Here is a 20,510-nt window from a genome sequence, read left to right on the forward strand (position 1 = left end):
CAGAAACAAATACAACCATTTAAACTTTCGATACTTTTTTTTAATCCAGTAGAACGAAGTAAAGCCTCATATCGTGGAAAGAATACTCATAGTCGTTATATACTTAAAAATTTAAAATGCAACTTATAACACGCTGTCGTCTGCGTGCTCGTATACTCTGTGTAATGTGAGTAGCAGTTGATTCGCTTTACAGCCGGCGTGTCAGCTGCAGAGAGCTGAAGCACCCATTATGCACGCTAGTCTGAATGCTCTCACTATTTTAGCTATTATGAAATAAAACTCATATGAAACCGTCCTACCAAGAACCGATGGAAGCAAGGAATCAAACTATTTTAAGTAACTGCATATTCCAAGGCTTCTTAGCGAACTATTTTATGAATTGTAAATAAAAACACACCGAGTTTAAATAAAAATGCCCAAAGTGTTTGTGTGTTTTTACTTATAAAAGCACTAATTAATCTGCACAGAAGGAATGAAATTGTACCGTATGAGGAATATCACAAATGAGTTCTGTTGGGAAAAAAATGTTGTAAGCTATGCAAATGGAATTCTTATTTCTCATTTTATATTCTTTCCGGGCAGCGTGTCATAGTTGGCTTTGTAAACCCTGCATACTTCCTTCCATGCCTTAGCTTTCTTCTTTTTATTAGAATAAGCTGCTTTGCAGGAACCCCAAATTGCCGCTCTTGTCGGAATTTCGTATATAAATTATTCAACATCAAACAGAAACTGGTTTCTCCATTTCTTTTCGGCGCGACAACAGTGTGCCAGCTGGAGAACACAGAGTAACAATGGATGCCACGAGTCACCTGTTCGGCTCACACACACGCTGTCGTCTGCGTGCTCGTATACTCTGTGTAATGTGAGTAGCAGTTGATTCGCTTTACAGCCGGCGTGTCAGCTGCAGAGAGCTGAAGCACCCATTATGCACGCTAGTCTGAATGCTCTCACTTGACTCTGTGTTAAGTAAACTGCGTCAGCTCACTGCAGCCAGCTCTTGGTTAAAAAATGTACATCTAGAAACAAACGTGAACACGTAAGGTTAGCAATTCATGCAAGCAATTTTCTTGGTTTTATTGTTGTAGAAGAAATAGAATAGAAAGAGCTACTGCTCAGGCATTCTCTCGTCGATGGCTGGCATCATCCCCTACTAACTAAAACTTATGAAAGGGTTCACAGAATGCCGCTGCGTTAAAACTTTCGCCTGGAGTCCGTCATCGGTTTCATAGAGCACACCTACAAACAGACAAGAACACATCTTACTGCAAGCATGCAATTTTGAGACGTATTATTAATACTGTAGAAGAAGAACAGACAGAACTGGTACTCATGCATGCGCCTCTCGACGACTGGTGTTATATCCCATTTCCTCATAATGGATAAAGATGTTGGCTCTAATTGGGGATCCCCAACACATCGCCACCATCATCATCCTCAAGTACTATAGGTGATCATGGTGACACTAAGTCAATAGTTATAGGACTCGGCTGTGGCATGGGATCCATCCCTATAGCTGTGAACTTGTGGAAGAATTCTGTAACAAGCAGAAACAAGAAGTGTGCTGTTAGATAACTGAATTATTTGTACAGAGTGAGGAGGAGGGAGAAAGACCGAAATGGGTACTTATGTTCACATGAATCAGGATTTATCCATCAACCATCCTCTATAACCCCAAGTTGCCTCACAAGAGCACTGTCCCTCAATAAGTGTGACATTATTGTCCCAGACCAGCCCTGTGGGCTAGTGATTGAGAATGGCATCATAGACTGTAGCATCAAATCTTCATCTATGTGAGGTGGCCGCCTCATTGTCCTCATCATGAAGGACATGGCTAGCCCTCACCCCCTGTTACATAGCTCCAGCCTCGTGATGTTTGGCGTGATATATCTAAAAAAAGTAGAGAGAGATGGTTATGTTACTTATGCAAATCATAATCATCTGCAGCTGGCATGCGCAGCTGGTCGACAAGGTATAGTCATGATATTTAGATGTACATCAATCTGGCTGAAATTTTGAATGATTTCAGCCTGATTGATGTACATCAAAATATTATGACTGTGCCTAGTCCACTAACTGCGCATACCAGCTGCAGATGGCTATGATTTGTGTAAGTAACATAGCCATCACTCTGTTTATTTTTTAAAGAGATATCAAGACAAACATCACAAGAGTGGAGGTTTGTGACACAGGTGAGGGTCAGCCATGTCCTTGACAATGAGGGCAATGAGACAGCAATCTGAAATCATTCGAAGTTCTGGGGAAAAACAAGACAATACATTGTATGAACCATGGACCTTGCCGTTGGTGGGGAGGCTTGCGTGCCTCAGCGATACAGATGGCCGTACCGTAGGTGCAACCACAATGGAGGGGTATCTGTTGAGAGGCCAGACAAACATGTGGTTCCTGAAGAGGGGCAGCAGCCTTTTCAGTAGTTCCAGGGGCAACAGTCTGGATGATTGACTGATCTGGCCTTGTAACATTAACCAAAACGGCCTTGCTGTGCTGGTACTGAAAACGGCTGAAAGCAAGGGGAAACTACAGCCGTAATTTTTCCCGAGGACATGCGGCTTTACTGTATGATTAAATGATGATGGCGTCCTCTTGGGTAAAATATTCCGGAGGTAAAATAGTCCCCCATTCGGATCTCCGAGCGGGGACTACTCAAGAGGACGTCGTTATCAGGAGAAAGAAAACTGGCGTTCTACGGATCGGAGCGTGGAATGTCAGATCCCTTAATCCGGCAGGTAGGTTAGAAAATTTAAAAAGGGAAATGGATAGGTTAAAGTTAGATATAGTGGGAATTAGTGAAGTTCGGTGGCAGGAGGAACAAGACTTTTGGTCAGGTGATTACAGGGTTATAAATACAAAATCAAATAAGAGGTAAAGGAGGGGTAGGTTTAATAATGAATAAAAAAAAATAGGAGTGCGGGTTAGCTACTACAAACAGCATAGTGAACGCATTATTGTGGCCAAGATAGACACAAAGCACATGCCTACTACAGTAGTGCAAGTTTATATGCCAACTAGCTCTGCAGATGATGAAGAAATTGATGAAATGTATGACGAGATAAAAGAAATTATTCAGGTAGTGAAGGGAGACGAAAATTTAATAGTCATAGGTGACTGGAATTCGAGTGTAGGAAAAGGGAGAGAAGAAAACATAGTGGTGAATATGGATTGGGGGGAAGAAATGAAAGAGGAAGCCGTCTGGTAGAATTTTGCACAGAGCATAACTTAATCATAGCTAACACTTGGTTCAAGAATCATAAAAGAAGGTTGTATACCTGGAAGAATCCTGGAGATACTAAAAGGTATCAGATAGATTATATAATGGTAAGACAGAGCTTTAGGAACCAGGTTTTAAATTGTAAGACATTTCCAGGGGCAGATGTGGATTCTGACCACAATCTATTGGTTATGAACTGCAGATTGAAACTGAAGAAACTGAAAAAAGGTGGGAATTTAATGAGATGGGACCTGGATAAACTGAAAGAACCAGAGGTTGTAGAGAGTTTCAGGGAGAGCATAAGGGAACAATTGACAGGAATGGGGGAAAGAAATACAGTAGAAGAAGAATGGGTAGCTCTGAGGGATGAAGTAGTGAAGGCAGCAGACGATCAAGTAGGTAAAAAGACAAGGGCTAATAGAAATCCTTGGGTAACAGAAGAAATATTGAATTTAATTGATGAAAGGAGACAATATAAAAATGCAGTAAATGAAGCTGGCAAAAAGGAATACAAACGTCTCAAAAATGAGATCGACAGGAAGTGCAAAATGGCTAAGCAGGGATGGCTAGAGGACAAATGTAAGGATGTAGAGGCTTGTCTCACTAGGGGTAAGATAGATATTGCCTACAGGAAAATTAAAGAGACCTTTGGAGAGAAGAGAACCACTTGTATGAATATCAAGAGCTCAGATGGCAACCCAGTTCTAAGCAAAGAAGGGAAGGCAGAAAGGTGGAAGGAGTATATAGAGGGTTTATACAAGGGCGATGTACTTGAAGACAATATTGTGGAAATGGAAGAGGATGTAGATGAAGATGAAATGGGAGATAAGATACTGCGTGAAGAGTTTGACAGAGCACTGAAAGACCTGAGTCGAAACAAGGCCCCGGGAGTAGACAACATTCCATTAGAACTACTGATGGCCTTGGGAGAGCCAGTCATGACAAAACTCTACCATCTGGTGAGCAAGATGTATGAGACAGGCGAAATACCCACAGACTTCAAGAAGAATATAATAATTCCAATCCCAAAGAAAGCAGGTGTTGACAGATGTGAAGATTACCGAACTATCAGTTTAATAAGTCACAGCTGCAAAATACTAACGCGAATTCTTTACAGACGAATGGAAAAACTGGTAGAAGCGGACCTCGGGAAAGATCAGTTTGGATTCCGTAGAAATGTTGGAACACATGAGGCAATACTAACCTTACGACTTATCTTAGAAGAAAGATTAAGAAAAGGCAAACCTACGTTTCTAGCATTTGTAGACTTAGAGAAAGCTTTTGACAACGTTAACTGGAATACTCTCTTTCAAATTCTGAAGTTGAGGTGGGAGGGAGGTAGATCTGGGAACAATGCAGCCTCACCTGAAACATACACTGCCCCACTACTTGCTTGTTGATTGCAAAAAGCGATCGGACTCATAAAAAAAATCCACATGCCAGTGACGATCAAAAGCGTTCTAGATGGTGGAGCACGACATTGGATCACTAACTGTCATGAGCAGCTACAACTTCCCCCAAAAGGTAAGTGTGTAGGGACATTGAAACTAGTCCAAGAAAGAGCTTAGTGTCGTGTCAAAAATTCGTGCATCGCTACCAGTACAGACAAGTCAGGGGAGGGACCTCTTACTGAACTGCCAATAGCATGTCTTTCACAGAGTAACAGTGTTAACATGTGAGACTCGTTCTGCATCAGGTTTTGGACAGTTTCAAATCTGCAGTGTAGAAAAGACAGGTCAAGTGGTCCACGGTAAAACACTGGGGATCATCGACCAGTTAGCCAGCACTCATATATTGTGTAGCCAACTGAACAACGAATAATCTGAGAAGAAGTTGTGAAGATGACATCATTGATCTTTCAGGGAGTCCTTGGTCCTCTCCTGTCATCCTGTGAAGAAGAATGACAGCACATGGCGTTTCTGCATCAAGTACCGACGAGTGAACAAAATCATGAAGAAAGGTGTGTGCCGGCTGCAGCATTTTGACGACACGTTAGTCAGCTGGAAAGGAGTAAAGCAGGGTCGGCCATGGCGTGCTGAACTTCACACGCGCTATGTGTGCAGACCACAGGCAGACCACAGCCCAGCCTCTCACTCGACTTTGTTCGGTCCTTCTAGGAAGTACCCGGAACAGTGCGACATTGCATTTAGCATTGCAGTGAGGCATTTTTCGGTCGGCACAACTCTCTGAGTTCGGCAGAATCGTACTGTCAACGCTATTTTTCATGGTACGGAAGAAGTTCACTGGTCCATTGGCTGTTTGCACAAAAAGAGACAGTCTAGCGATCATCGTCGCAATCCTTTAAAACGAATGGGAATGATGGAGGAGAGGGATGAGAATTCTCAGTTCCTGTAACGACAGCTTCTGCATATTTGCTGTGAAGTGACATTACAATACCATGCATAAAGCATTTAAAAATTTATTTGACAGTGAAAGAGCAATTAAATTACAACAATCGACATATGGGATTCGTTGTTCCGCACATTAAAAAGCGCATTGTGCTAAATTTTCAGGGCTGGAGCACGTGAAGAAACTGGTTGCATGAACAGCAAACTTTCTGAAGTCGCACGCATTATACGACTGTCAGTTGCAGCAGCTTTCTATGCAATTGAATGAAGAGTATGGAACTTTGTTGATTACAGCAAAGTACATTGGTTAACTTAAAGGTAATGCCTGAAACTATTTTCCGATTTAAAACCCGCTATTCTTGAATTTCTTTAGAAAAAATGAGTGCAGGAACGAAAATTAGAACATCCAGAATGGATTGCAGATCTCTGTATTTAAAGTGGGCCTAACTGCACATTGCCCACGGTAAAGGGGATATTATATGACGATTCGCCGTGGACGGTATTGGTCTAGCGCTACAACCATATAGCGGCAGACCAGGTGAAACTACGAAAATTAGCAGACACGGCACTCCAGAGTAGGGAGCAGTTCTAAACTGCTGTCGAACGGCGCATGTGCACTAGGCAGCTATAACTTGTGCATGCACAGAAGTGGATACCACAGTGCTTTCTGCTTGTTATTTGCTTTTTTTTAGATGGGCAGTGGCTAATTTCAGAATTTCGTGTTGGGTATTTTCCGCATTTTTTTCAGTAAGTAGGTTTTCATAGACGCAGAAAAAAACTTTTTTAGCCACTCGGCAATCGTTTCTTTTTGAGTAAAATGCTTATAATGTTACACGGTGGTTTTCAATTTGTACCGTAATGCGTTAGCTTATGAAAGTTCATGCTTGATTTGATAGTATCTCTTGCTTTATTTCAGTGTGCCAGAAAAGAGAAACTGGCAGTGATAGGCGAGAAAGTCTGTGCAGTTTGGCCCAGCGAGACAGACGAGGACGGCAAAACTCTGAGTAGTATATATATATGCCAAACTCGGAAAAATTAACACAAGTGTTGCAAATTGCAGTGTATACATCCATAAAAACGTTTGGAATGGTGGGCTGTGCTATTCTGTGGCTAAAAGCCAGACATGTAAAAGATTCCCCAGTCACCAGGAAACGTAATGTTACAACCAGCCTGCATGATAACAGGGCATTTACCGGTATTTTATTCGTGATCTAGGCTGGTATGATCACATAACTTATAAGCATATGATTTAACTCTTACTTTCAAGAATGTGATACGGCATCCCTCATAGCTGTGTCATAGACAACAGCTTCTCGAAACAGGTCATGTCCATTCTTACGATGTTCCGAAATTCTTGCAGGTCTTTAGGCCTCAGTTCTTTCATAAGCAGTGAATATAACCCCCCGCCTTCATCCCTTCTTTTCAGCCTGGGTCGAATACAACAAAGTCTTGCTTTTCGTTTTTGTCGTCGTTCTGCCCTAATCCGAAGATTTACTTTCACTGCTCCAAAAACAAATGGATGCTCCATGTGCAAAATGCTGTTTAAATGTAAATTTAGATATACATATACCTGTGTAACCAAGTGTCGTAATATAAAACTAGCACTTGAGTCTGTAATTCAGAACAGTGGTAAACTACATAAGAGAATAACTATTAATGCATAATTATAAAAAACCATTTCTTATTAAACAGGCACCTTGAACTCATATAAATAATTTGAACGAATGACATTCCAAAATGTCACACGGTCCCCCTTGTGTTTCTCGTGGTAAAACGAACGATTTTACAAGAGATCAGGCAGTTCTGTTTGCGTTTCGCGCATTGTTACCGTCTACTGCGCATGTGCGCAAGGTATATCGCAGGTGGATGGTGTAACGGTTCTGCGGGAACCAGCCTGTAGTCACAGATATGCACACTTGGGGCGCTGGTGCATAGGAGTACAGTTTATGCACATCGTGTAATAGGGGCTTAAGACGCTGCAAGCTGAGAAACAACTTATTTCTGATGTGATGGAGATGCATTTTAAAAGAAAATCGCGTTATAGAAGGGACACATTCTGACAAAGTCAGTCCACTTCCCTAAGCTCACTGTCGTTAAAAAATTTGGAGGTGTGAATAAGTCATCCCGGCCTTGAATGAATTACTATGAGGATAGTTTTATAAAGCTTTTAAGGACAGTATCAACCTCACATCTGCGTCCATGCTGTTTTTCAGATCGTTTGCTGTTTCAGTTGAGAGCGCCCCTATGCATATGCCAATGTAACATATTGACCTGCAAGGTAATTCCAGTTTTAAAGACAAATCTTTTTACACTCCTGGAAATGGAAAAAAGAACACATTGACACCGGTGTGTCAGACCCACCATACTTGCTCCGGACACTGCGAGAGGGCTGTACAAGCAATGATCACACGCACGGCACAGCGGACACACCAGGAACCGCGGTGTTGGCCGTCGAATGGCGCTAGCTGCGCAGCATTTGTGCACCGCCGCCGTCAGTGTCAGCCAGTTTGCCGTGGCATACGGAGCTCCATCGCAGTCTTTAACACTGGTAGCATGCCGCGACAGCGTGGACGTGAACCGTATGTGCAGTTGACGGACTTTGAGCGAGGGTGTATAGTGGGCATGCGGGAGGCCGGGTGGACGTACCGCCGAATTGCTCAACACGTGGGGCGTGAGGTCTCCACAGTACATCGATGTTGTCGCCAGTGGTCGGCGGAAGGTGCACGTGCCCGTCGACCTGGGACCGGACCGCAGCGACGCACGGATGCACGCCAAGACCGTAGGATCCTACGCAGTGCCGTAGGGGACCGCACCGCCACTTCTCAGCAAATTAGGGACACTGTTGCTCCTGGGGTATCGGCGAGGACCATTCGCAACCGTCTCCATGAAGCTGGGCTACGGTCCCGCACACCGTTAGGCCGTCTTCCGCTCACGCCCCAACATCGTGCAGCCCGCCCCCAGTGGTGTCGCGACAGGCGTGAATGGAGGGACGAATGGAGACGTGTCGTCTTCAGCGATGAGAGTCGCTCCTGCCTTGGTGCCAATGATGGTCGTATGCGTGTTTGGCGCCGTGCAGGAGAGCGCCACAATCAGGACTGCATACGACCGAGGCACACAGGGCCAACACCCGGCATCATGGTGTGGGGAGCGATCTCCTACACTGGCCGTACACCACTGGTGATCGTCGAGGGGACACTGAATAGTGCACGGTACATCCAAACCGTCATCGAACCCATCGTTCTACCATTCCTAGACCGGCAAGGGAACTTGCTGTTCCAACAGGACAATGCACGTCCGCATGTATCCCGTGCCACCCAACGTGCTCTAGAAGGTGTAAGTCAACTACCCTGGCCAGCAAGATCTCCGGATCTGTCCCCCATTGAGCATGTTTGGGACTGGATGAAGCGTCGTCTCACGCGGTCTGCACGTCCAGCACGAACGCTGGTCCAACTGAGGCGCCAGGTGGAAATGGCATGGCAAGCCGTTCCACAGGACTACATCCAGCATCTCTACGATCGTCTCCATGGGAGAATAGCAGCCTGCATTGCTGCGAAAGGTGGATATACACTGTACTAGTGCCGACATTGTGCATGCTCTGTTGCCTGTGTCTATGTGCCTGTGGTTCTGTCAGTGTGATCATGTGATGTATCTGACCCCAGGAATGTGTCAATAAAGTTTCCCCTTCCTGGGACAATGAATTCACGATGTTCTTATTTCAATTTCCAGGAGTGTACATTAAAACTGTCCAGGACGTTTACATTGCTTTCTGTTATAGAATTTTCAAGTCTCCATAATGAGGTCGCAAAAGTGCTAAAATATTTCAATCGAAATTTTTATGTGGGAGACCTTTTTTCGATTATGAAAGTAAATGAGGCACAATTATGTGGCAACTTCAGTGAGACACTCTTTGAAATTCTCCATCAGTCCATATGCCTACAGTTTGTACCAGATAAAAATTACATTTTGTCTTCAGCACGCCAAAAATAATTAAATATTACTGAAAATTTGTTTTGTTTGTGATCTATGTTGTTGAGAAATTTGAGATATAAAACCAAATAGTACGCAGTACGACTGCACTGCCATTCAAATGCAGCATGTTCGCAGTTTTCCTCTTTTTCCCCTGCTTATGCTCAGACAGAGTGGCGGGGCAGTGGGGAAAATGTAAAGCGAGGTTGAGCGCTTTGACACACGTGCCTGAGCAAGGCCCATGAGCCGAAATTTTGGCCATCTCTGGTGCAAAGTACTTCTTAACCATGGACATGCAGAGACGCTAATGGTAAATCCAGGTTTATGAGACTGGCTGAGAAAAGACTGCCTCCATAACTTTCAAAAGCTTCTCTTAGTTTAAAGTTATGCTGTTCGGACTGTGTAATGCTCTGGTCACATTCAAACCTATGATGAACAACCTGCTTCAACACCTTAAATGAACTATGTGTGTTTGCTGTCTGGATGACACTGTCGTTTTTCGAAGACATTTGAAGAACAAATAAGCCACCAGACAAGTACGTTGAAGTGTTTTCAGACAGTTGGCCTCCGCCTGAATGTCTTTTCTGCCCAAGAAATAGAAATCTTACGAGGGAGTTCTTCCCAGTACAGATAAAATAAGAGCAGTCAGGGATTACTGTCTCCTTGGCACATTTGTGATGTGAGGAGATTTCTCTGAAGGGGCTCGTACTACTGGCAGTACATAAAGGACTTCTGTACCAAGGCACATCCCTTGTGAAAACTATTTCAGGGAGCTGTCAAATTTTCATGGAGTGCAGGAAAGATTTTTCCTTGACCTTTGGGAGCTGGTAACATCTTCTCCACCCCTAGCACTGTTTGATGAGAATGCAGAGACAAAACTTCACACCAACTCTAGCAGCCATGGGATAGGGGCAGTTCTAGTACAAATTTAGGAAACTACTCAAAAGATGATCGCTTGTGCTTCCAGACTACTCTCCAAGTCCAAAATGAACCACTCCATAACGAAGAAAGAGCGCCCTGCAGTTGTTTGGGGCATCAACAACATATTGAGGTATTTATTTGGCAAACCACTCACCAATATGACAGATGACCATTCAGTATGTTGGCTAACTAGCCTGAAGAATCTATTGGATTAACTGGTGGAGACAGGCACTAAGGTTTCAGGAGTACAGCATCCAGTGGTATACAAAAATGGACGCAAACACAAGGACACTGACTGCCTTTCAAGCAATTCTTTAGTAGAACACCACATTGTGCATGAAATGTCAGTCACAGCTGCATTAAATGACATTGCTGCTGAAGAGAGGGAAGATACAGCACTGCTGAAAATCATAGAAACGTTGAATAGTGGGTACTGACCCAAGGAGAATTCCAATTAATAAATGGAGAAATTTATAAGGGGACAGAATTGGTTGATCTTCATCCCATCTCATTTATGGACAGCTATCTTGAAGTATTTCCATGATGATCCAACACCTCTGGTGGCCTCGGTTTCATGAAGACTCTAGACAGAATCAGATATAGATATCTACTGATATTTTACACACTATGTAAGCCACTGCAAGGATTATCAATGATGGAAGCATGTGTGCTGCAATTACTTCTGGGAGGTTTGGTATCAGTCCTGCCTGTAGCAACGCCCTTCCACTGAAATGGAGTCGCCCCTTAGGGAAGTTTTCGAACTCGACAAATGGGAGTCGATGGATAATGTCTGCACTGACTACCTCACCCACTGTGCTGTGACCAAAGCTATACTGACAGCCAAAGCTCCAGAAATTACTAAGTTCCTTGTAGACGACATCATTCTGAGACATGGAGCTCCCCATGCGATTATTTCTGAGCATTGGAAAGTTTTTCAGTTGAACCAGCTGATAGAATTACTATGTGAAATACCTCATCATGAGGATTGAAGGAGCAAGGCATACAGCTTGTGGACGCCCAGGAGAAAGACTGATAATACAAAGTACCCGAAAGTGAGGTACAGTCCGGGATGCATGGTATGGAGTATCACACCTGTGTGGAAAGTGAGACTACCAGAAAAGTTCATAAAGCATTACTTTGGGCTGTACAGTATCCTTCCTCTCTTGTAAGATAACACACATAAAGGCGAGGGTTATGACCCTTCACCAAAAACACAAAAACCTAGAGAGTTCGTCCATGTCCTCCATATGAAAACCTGCTATAGCCCAGACGCGCAGTTGACGATAAGAAGTTCAAGGAAACTGAAGACTTATTCGACGTACATGAAGCTTTGAGAGGAGGGGCTACCTTCAATGCTCATCATAGTGAAGATGATGTGACAACACGGTCAGAACACGAGGATTCTCCAGCGCCACCAAACACAGGAATGTTAATAACATATAGATCTAGAGTGCTGTAACCGGCAGCTGTGAGAACTTCTCAAAGAGCGCGTTGCTGTTTCTCCAGGATACGGAGCATTACCGCGAGCTGTGGTACCAATGGTGTGGTGGTTAGCACTGCACTGCACGCCGTCAGTTCAAACCCGACCATCAGCAGTTATTTTGTTTTAGTTTTTATCGGTTCTGGTAGATTCTTGAAATATGTTATGTATGTAATGTTTACATATTCGGGAATATTCGATGTAGCTACAAATACCTGCATTCTAGAATCTCGAAGTTTGCATAAATAGCTGCACTCTCTGTCCAGGAAGTCAACGCTTTTCTGGCTGTACGTTGGTGTTCGTAATAAACGTGCTTTCAGTGATAAATATGCTGTTTCAATGAAGATTCTACTTTCAGAGTTGGACTTGATTCTGGTTACGACGTGACGATGTTATCATTTACATGATTATTCAGTTTATCTGTTTTGTGTTATTTTGTATTTTTGGCGACACTGGTTACTTGTACAGACGCTCAAAAATGACTGTAGTATATTATTTGCATTTAATGTTGCCTTAACTTTTTATGCTGAGTCGCTGTTCTTGAATTTATGTTAAAAACGATCACTTCTTTTTCTATTGTTAGCAATATACTGGAAAGAAACTTCAAGTTCTTTTATAAGCAACATTCCCTCTTCATTTGTTATGGTTTGGGGAGTCTTTCTTCGATAATATTATGGTTACTGTTTTTATTTCACATCATATGTATCCGCTTTTGAATTCAGAAACGCTCCTTGGGTTTTGCTAATGTCGTTTTGAAGCTATGACTTCCGAGCAATGTTCAAAAACTGTTTGATTTTGTGTTGAATGTGGGTACTTTGTAATTGCTATAGAAGGCAGTGATTAATCAAGGATGTTACTTAACATCTCGATGTTCGATCTGTCCTAAAAACTGTGGAAGTTAATGGTTGAAATGGAATTGATATACAACTTTGAAATTTTTGTATGTGCGATGAAAACCATTATTTCTAGACTGACACTACATCAAACAGAATGTTGATTGTAAACGTACAGTCCAGACCGTTTCAATGACCTGATTTTCAGTACTGAAATAAGGAAACAGACGTGACGGAAGTGCGATATTTTCCGGAAATCGAACAGTGAGGCAGGCGCTTAGGACGGCAAGACAAAGCGTTAGTTTATGAGTATGTTGGTGAGACTTGGGTTAAAAGTCTTAAAGTGAATAGCATCTCGGAAAAGTATAGGACGCGAGATTTTGTAGGAAAGGACTGGCTATCAAAAATGCCGTGACATACCGTATTGATTACGCCTTCTTGTTACCGCAAACAAAAACTGATGAAGATAACGCAAAAGTAATAGTAGTGTACATGAGACCTGACAGATTGAATAGTATGAAAATTTGCCCCGGATGAATTTTATCGTCTGGTTTTGAAGAACAGTGTTTGTGTTGAAATGCGTTCATTTGCCTCAATGTTAGTTGACACATCAAGTGAAAGCTAATATTATTTATTCTTTGAGAGGTGCAGTGATTTTTTTATGGGGTTATGCTTCTCTTGCAGAAAGTCGAGACTAGAAAGTTTAAAATCCGAACAGTTTTCCGCTTCTGCAACTCCACTCCATGTTTGCGTGGAAGAGCAAAAGGGACCAGAAATTGGTTCATCTTCTAAAGAGATCTGTCAGTACACAAAAATGGCTAACACAATCTCCAACATAAAAATGACTAATCCTGTAAGGATCCTTGTGAGTAAAAGGAGAAAACGATATACGCAGGATGGATTTAATTTGGATTTGACATGTATCCTTTACGTATGTTTCTAGGTTTTTGATTGGTAAGAATGAAAAGCTCACCAAAATTAGTCTGCCAAATTTAGCCACAAAATGTTTTTTTGCAGCATCGCTACTAAGGTTCCAGCATTTCTTTTTCATCACCTTTTAGTTTTACGCTAATTGTACCATACGCGTCGGTGTCGTTCGCGAAGTGCAGTATGAATTACATACTGAATAATCTTCCAGGTAAAGCTATACAGTCCATCAAGATTTGTGAGCGAATCTTACAAAATAACAAATCTTTCATCCTTGGTAACCCTCAGATTTAGTAACTTGTTGACTGAGCGAGCAGCAGTTGATTAAAAATAGGGGGTAGAACATCTTATGTGAAACTCTCAAAAATATCTTGGCTCTAGGAATATGCACCCTTGTGGTCATTGTAGGTACAAATGTTAGGCAATGGTTGTGGTATTCAGTATGTGATATGTCAATTGCTGTGGCTGGACTTGCACATTAGAGATATGCCTTTCGTGAAGATATATTATGGGTGAAATACCAGTAAATAATGAAGAAATATGTTATATTCCTGCAGTGGGTTGAATGCTGAGTTTTTAATTATTTTCCCTGTTTTTCTCAACCATTCTTTGTCAGTATGTACGTGGAGTTCCTTGTGAACATTGTAGGTTATTTGCATTTGATTTTATAAGCTGGTTTCCTTTAAAGTATACATAATTAGTATACAGCAGATGGGAATTTTATAGTTCTCCCTATGCAAAGCTTAGAATAGTTGTTAGAGGCACCAAATAAAAGTTGCATATGCAGTACATATTCTCTCTCTCTCTCTCTCTCTCTCTCTCTCTCTGACTGTGTGTGTGTGTGTGTGTGTGTGTGTGTACACTAAATTCCACATTATTTACTCAAAGATCAGTTCTTCATTTGTCCAATTGACATACAGCTTATAAAATCACACTGAAAATGGTTAAGGTTAGATCTGCTAGTGTTGCGTGAAATTTCAAGTGAACAATTGGTGTTTAAATTGGCAGCAACAGTTTTTGCAGTACATACTTTTTTCTTCCTGGATGAAAATAATGTTAGTTACTTGCATACTCCTTTATGAAGTTATTTATGTAATTTATGGCATCTGTAGTTAAAGATTTGACTGGGTTGCATTCAAAATTATTTGCTATCCTTGTTACAGCATAAACATTAGTTCTTTCGGATATTAAATGTAGAGTCAAATTATTCTGCTTGTTGTGCTGTCGTCGCAATCATTGTTTGGGGGCTTAGCAAAGACAGAATTTGTGGGAAGGAAGAGATTAAGTGGAGTAATGAAGATGATTATTTAGTGCTATTTCCCAGAAGTTATGTGACCAATAATTGAATTTTGTCTCATTTTTGAATGACACAATTTTTCTTAATCAACCATACAGACATTAAGAGCAATCTCATAGCAATGGGGTTTCCAGCTCAGAAGCTTGAAGGTGTGTACCGCAACCACATTGATGACGTTGTGAAATTTCTGGAGTCCAAACACAAAGACCACTACAAGATCTACAATCTGTAAGTTGTCATGGAGTTTACTAATCAGTGACAGTCCAGTTTAATATGTTGCACTGAAAACTGTAATTTTAAGTGTGTGATTCTGTGGAGTTCAGAATTGACCCATAATCTAATACACGCTGCATCAATGGCGCAGAAGTTTCTTCTAGTAAATTATACCTGTTGTGCATAAGGTTGTGATGTTCATAATAAGACGTCATACATTTGTGTGACGGGCAGAGGAGTTAGTCAAATATTCAAAATGGAAAGTAAAAGTGCTATAAAAGTGATAAACCTTAAGAGTGCTAGCGTTGTTGTAATACACAATTGAAGGACTGTGGAAAATATAATTGTCGTCTTAACATGCAGAAGTTAGGCAAATATCTGGTCTGGAAAATATTGTGATATGAAAATTAAAGCCTATATAGCTCAAGCAAAGTTGTCTAGACACCCATAACAAGGGAGATTTGCTTCTAGATGTTACTTGTTAATTTTCCAGCGTGTAATTGTACTTCAGAAAATTTTGTTTACAAACAGTCACCACAAATTTGTGGAGTTAAAAATGTAGATATGAACTTTTAGCTGAATGATAAGAAATAAAATTTAGAGTTTTGCTGATGACATTGTAATTCTGTCAAAAATGGCAAAGGACTTGGAAGAGCAGTGGAATGGAAGGAATAACATTCTGAAAGCAGAATATATATGAGGAATGTCAACACAAATAAAATGAGTGAGGAAATAGAGTTAATCAGGTGATGCTGGTAGAATTAGATTGGGGAGTGAAACACTAAAAGTAGCAAAATAACTGATAGCAATAGTAGAGAGGATATAAAATATGTAGTCTTGCTGTAGCAAGAATTGCGTCTGGAAAAGAGAAATTTGATAACATCAAATCTAAATTTAAGTGTTGGGAAGCTTTTTCTGAAGGTGTTTGTCTGGAGTGTAGCCTTGTGAGGTAGTGAAACATGTATTATAGACAGTTCAAATGAGGAGAGAATGTAAACTTTTGAAATGTGGTGCTACAGAAGAATTCTGAAGATCAGAGTACTAAAAATGTGTGGTAGTATTAAATCAAATTGGAGAGACATTAAATTTATGGCACAACTTGAGCAAAAGAAGGCATTAAGGAATCCTCAATTTGGTGATGGAGGGAAGTGTGTCAGGTAAATATTATGGGAAACTGAGGCTTGTCTATATTCAACAGATTGAAATGAATGATGTGGAGTAGTTTCACAAATAAGAAGAGACTTAAATGGGAGAAACTGGTGTGGAGAGCTGCATCAAGCTAATCTTTGGACTGAAAACATCAGTAGCATTGGCAGCAGCAGAAGCAACAACAATGGGTGGGCCAGAGTGTGATACTATAACCCCCCCTGAAGTCTTGGTAGTGGTGACAGTAATTTGTAGCATAGCCCGAGATCTAGGGGATAATTTGATTGAGAGTTGGTGAAACCATTGACTGTGACAGACCGATGTGTAGCTTAGTCTGTTTGGAGAATCTGGCACTGATATGATGGTTAAGTCACCACATTGTTTACTACATTTGTTGTGTGTTTCCTCCATCACTGGTGAAAGCTGGTAACTAATAGTGATCATTCCTCTTTGTCCATACAGTGTTATAACTTTATGGACAACATAAGTTTCATCACAGTGGTGGCTTTTCTGGAATTGCAATTGCTTATTGCGTCTGGGTTATTAAAGATATTTTTTGAATAACAACAAGTTTGTTCGGAATGTGGAAGTTGCCGCTTTTATTGACTTTCTCAGTGAGCACCAAATATGACTGAATCTTAGTTTTCAGTACAATCTTTAAATCTAAGAACCCAGAATTTAGTCTGATTAAATATTGCACTTTGTGGCCTCATTCAAAAAGTAAATGTGTTTTTTTCTCCCCCCCCCCCCCCCCAAACAGAAGCTTGATAAAATTAATTTTCATGTCTCTGGCATAAGGCTATATGCTTGCAATCCAGTGATTCAATTGATCGTTTTATCCATTTAACTTTCCCACAACTCATGGACTACATTATAGTGAATTATTTTAGTAGTTTTATGTCCCTATAAGGATATGAGGATGTCACAACAGGTAGCAATGAGGTGAGCTGCTGAAGTTGTCACCTAAGATTTTAACCTAAAGTATATCTAAAAGCACTAAAAGTACTGAAAGATATTTTGACAAGAATGACATAGCTACTAGGTAATTTAAGTTTTCACATGCTTTACCATACTAATGGAACAGAGCCTGTGCTCAGTTGAGACTTTGGCCCTAAAATTTAGTTGGTTCTATAGTTTTTTATTCTTTCAAAGTATTGTGGCAAATTATCAGAAGTACGTGTCTGATGTGTATGTGAACATGTTTGGTTGTGGTAGGATCAGTCACTGCCATACGCTGAGCATGTCAGCAATCTTTGGGGAGCTCCTTCCTTATACTCCACAAGTGTCTTCTCACTGTATTCCTCTTCAATAATCTTGAACATTTGTAGCAGAAGTAGCCATATTAAAAAAAAAAAAAAAGAAAAAATGTATTACAGCATTTTGATGGATGCTATGGATATTGATTCCTATGGCTAAACCTAAAACAACTTGTTAAAAACCATGTTTGGATGTTTTTGATTGGATATGCAAGTATTTGAGGTAAACAATTTTGGGGCTTCATATTCTGTAACATTTGTTATAATTTGAGCTTCGTTTTATGATATGTGCCATATTTATTTCACCTAAAAATAGAAGTTGGTTTCAGAAGTAGTTGGAAAGGTGGAATTAGGAGGAGAATGGAAAGTCTGAAATTTTTTGTGTATTTGATGGATATAGTTACACAGGAAGTATGCACAAGGACAGGTTTTAATATAAAAGATATGGAGATACAGTTGTGCATCTGTCAAACACTTGCTAGATGAGATATAATAAGGAATAAGGTGAGTATAGAATTTATAGGGGGCTACCAAAGTATTGCTAACCCACGAACATAATTTTTACCATGTGTTAGCTCCTTTAGCCTGCTGTACAGATGTGATTTATTGTCACTGATTAACGCAATTAAATATTTACATGTGGATTATGTAACATTTGTCATTTCCATTCAGCACGTAGTTAAATCTGTAGTGAAAGAGCAAGTATATTTCACTGTATTCTAATTAATGATATGGTTATAATAGAGGGAAACACTCCACGTAGGAAAAATGTATCTAAAAACAAAGATGATGTGACTTACCAAATGAAAGTGCTGGCAGGTCGACAGACACACAAACAAACAAACATACACACAAAATTCAAGCTTTCGCAACAAACTGTTGCCTCATCAGGAAAGAGGGAAGGAGAGGGAAAGACGAAAGGATGTGGGTTTTAAGGGAGAGGGTAAGGAGTCATTCCAATCCCGGGAGCGGAAAGACTTAGCTTAGGGGGAAAAAAGGACAGGTATACACTCGCGCGCACACACACACACACATGGATATGTGTGTGTGTGCGCGAGTGTATACCCGTCCATTTTTCCCCCTAAGGTAAGTCTTTCCGCTCCCGGGATTGGAATGACTCCTTACCCTCTCCCTTAAAACCCACATCCTTTCGTCTTTCCCTCTCCTTCCCTCTTTCCTGATGAGGCAACAGTTTGTTGCGAAAGCTTGAATTTTGTGTGTATGTTTGTGTTTGTTTGTGTGTCTGTCGACCTGCCAGCACTTTCATTTGGTAAGTCACATCATCTTTGTTTTTAGAGACATTTTCACTGTATTCTAAAATTGACAAGCAAGATAATATTATGTTTGTCATCGTTGAAGTAGAAGAAATGTTAAAATTAAACTGAATAGTTGTCGCACAACTCCCAGAGAAAACTAGAATTGTGAAATGGGCATTATCATTTTGGAAGAGGGCTTCCTTGTGGAAAATAACTGTATAGTTTCATGTAGACTCATAGTTATAGTTTGTCCATGTATAGTAACACTAGCATGACTGGAATACTGCAAAAAGGTGATCCACATAATTGTGGCGTGCTCTACTTTTTGTAAGGAGGCAGTAGCCATCATAGTGGGTAATCTACTAATTGACGTCCATGATGTATAAACAATATCTGTTATTTTAAACAAATTTGAGAATGTCTCGCCAGACCTTATTACTAGCATTTGGGCCGTATTGCATGCAATGTTTGTATTATCACAGTAAATTTTTTGTTTCTCACTTAAATCAAACTTGGTGTTCAGAAATACTAAACAAGCTTAGGCATAACTTTTGTTGCTGTATGATTTTGGTGATAATATAGTCAATATTCCTAATACTGAAGATAGCTTTTGTGTACTTCTGATCTGTTTTGCAGTGGTGCCATGAGTCATGACATCTGTCATCATTTTAGATACCCTCACTTGTTATATTCTTTAGACTACCATACTGGTAGTGTTTTGTAAACTTACACCAACTAATCATACTTGAACATTGCTCTCGTTGGAAGTCATAAGGGTGTCATATTTTGCTTCACGTTTTTTGTCAATAGAACAAATGAGTATATAACATTTACTAGTGAATGCTAATTAAGTTCCTTTACTGCAACAACAGACACAGTGCTTCAATGATCAATGTTACTACCAAAGCCAAAGACACTGGGTAAAAGTACATGTTTATGATATCAGCTTTTGTGTTGCATGCTGTAGATGGTAACTATTTGTTTGGTGAATGATGGGAAATCAATAAGACAGATCATGAGTCGGATGATTAGGCAAGAAGGTGGAAATAAATAGAATACGGTGTTTGACAAATATCATCATGGTGAGAATGTATGAAATTACTGCCTTATGAAACAGAGCTACATTACAGATCAGTCCATCGCCATTGCTAGTTTTCCTGCAGTCACATTTGTTAGCTTTGCAATTCAGAATCAAACTATAACACCAGGATTCTAAACAATATTGCAAGAAATCGTGTCATATTGTGAGCAACATACAATACAAGAAGTAAATATGTAAAGCAGTAACCAACCTTTTTATTCATAATAGCCAGATAAATAATTGGCAATTTTGCACTCCGCTTGTTGAAAACAAAAGTAATAAACTTTTATCTTTTGCTAAAACAAGTAATTAGAATGAGTTATTCTCATTGGCTACCATATACAATCACCTGACAGGCTACAACCAACAGAAACAGTATAAGTGCCAGAAATTGCAATGCACAGTGTAGGTATTTCTTGCAATCAGTTTCTGCTGGCAATCAGTTTCTGTTGTTTAAACTGTAAATAGAATAGTTTGATTGAAATCCATTTTCAGTTTTGCTTTGTTATCTAGTGGATACTAGGGGTAGCTGGGGGTCTTTTGTAAAAGCTCAGTGGTTT

At 40.6% G+C, this 20,510-nt stretch overlaps 1 protein-coding gene across 2 annotated transcripts in view; it reads left to right on the forward strand.

The window, feature by feature from the left end:
• The first annotated feature begins 12,810 nt into the window (after window positions 1-12,810).
• The window catches only part of LOC126237331 (phosphatidylinositol 3,4,5-trisphosphate 3-phosphatase and dual-specificity protein phosphatase PTEN), a 97,596-nt gene continuing 89,896 nt past the window's right edge, over window positions 12,811-20,510 (forward strand). The window contains exons 1-3 of one of the 2 annotated variants that reach the window (XM_049947303.1): window positions 12,811-13,371; window positions 13,459-13,694; window positions 15,097-15,226. In XM_049947303.1, the coding sequence (XP_049803260.1) occupies window positions 13,352-13,371; window positions 13,459-13,694; window positions 15,097-15,226 (386 nt within the window). In that variant the 5' untranslated portion in view covers window positions 12,811-13,351. Of the gene's footprint in view, window positions 13,695-15,096; window positions 15,227-20,510 lie in introns of both variants that reach the window. The other variant, XM_049947302.1, reaches the window with a different exon arrangement.

Source organism: Schistocerca nitens, chromosome 2, assembly GCF_023898315.1.
Source record: "Schistocerca nitens isolate TAMUIC-IGC-003100 chromosome 2, iqSchNite1.1, whole genome shotgun sequence".
NCBI lineage: Eukaryota > Metazoa > Arthropoda > Insecta > Orthoptera > Acrididae > Schistocerca > Schistocerca nitens.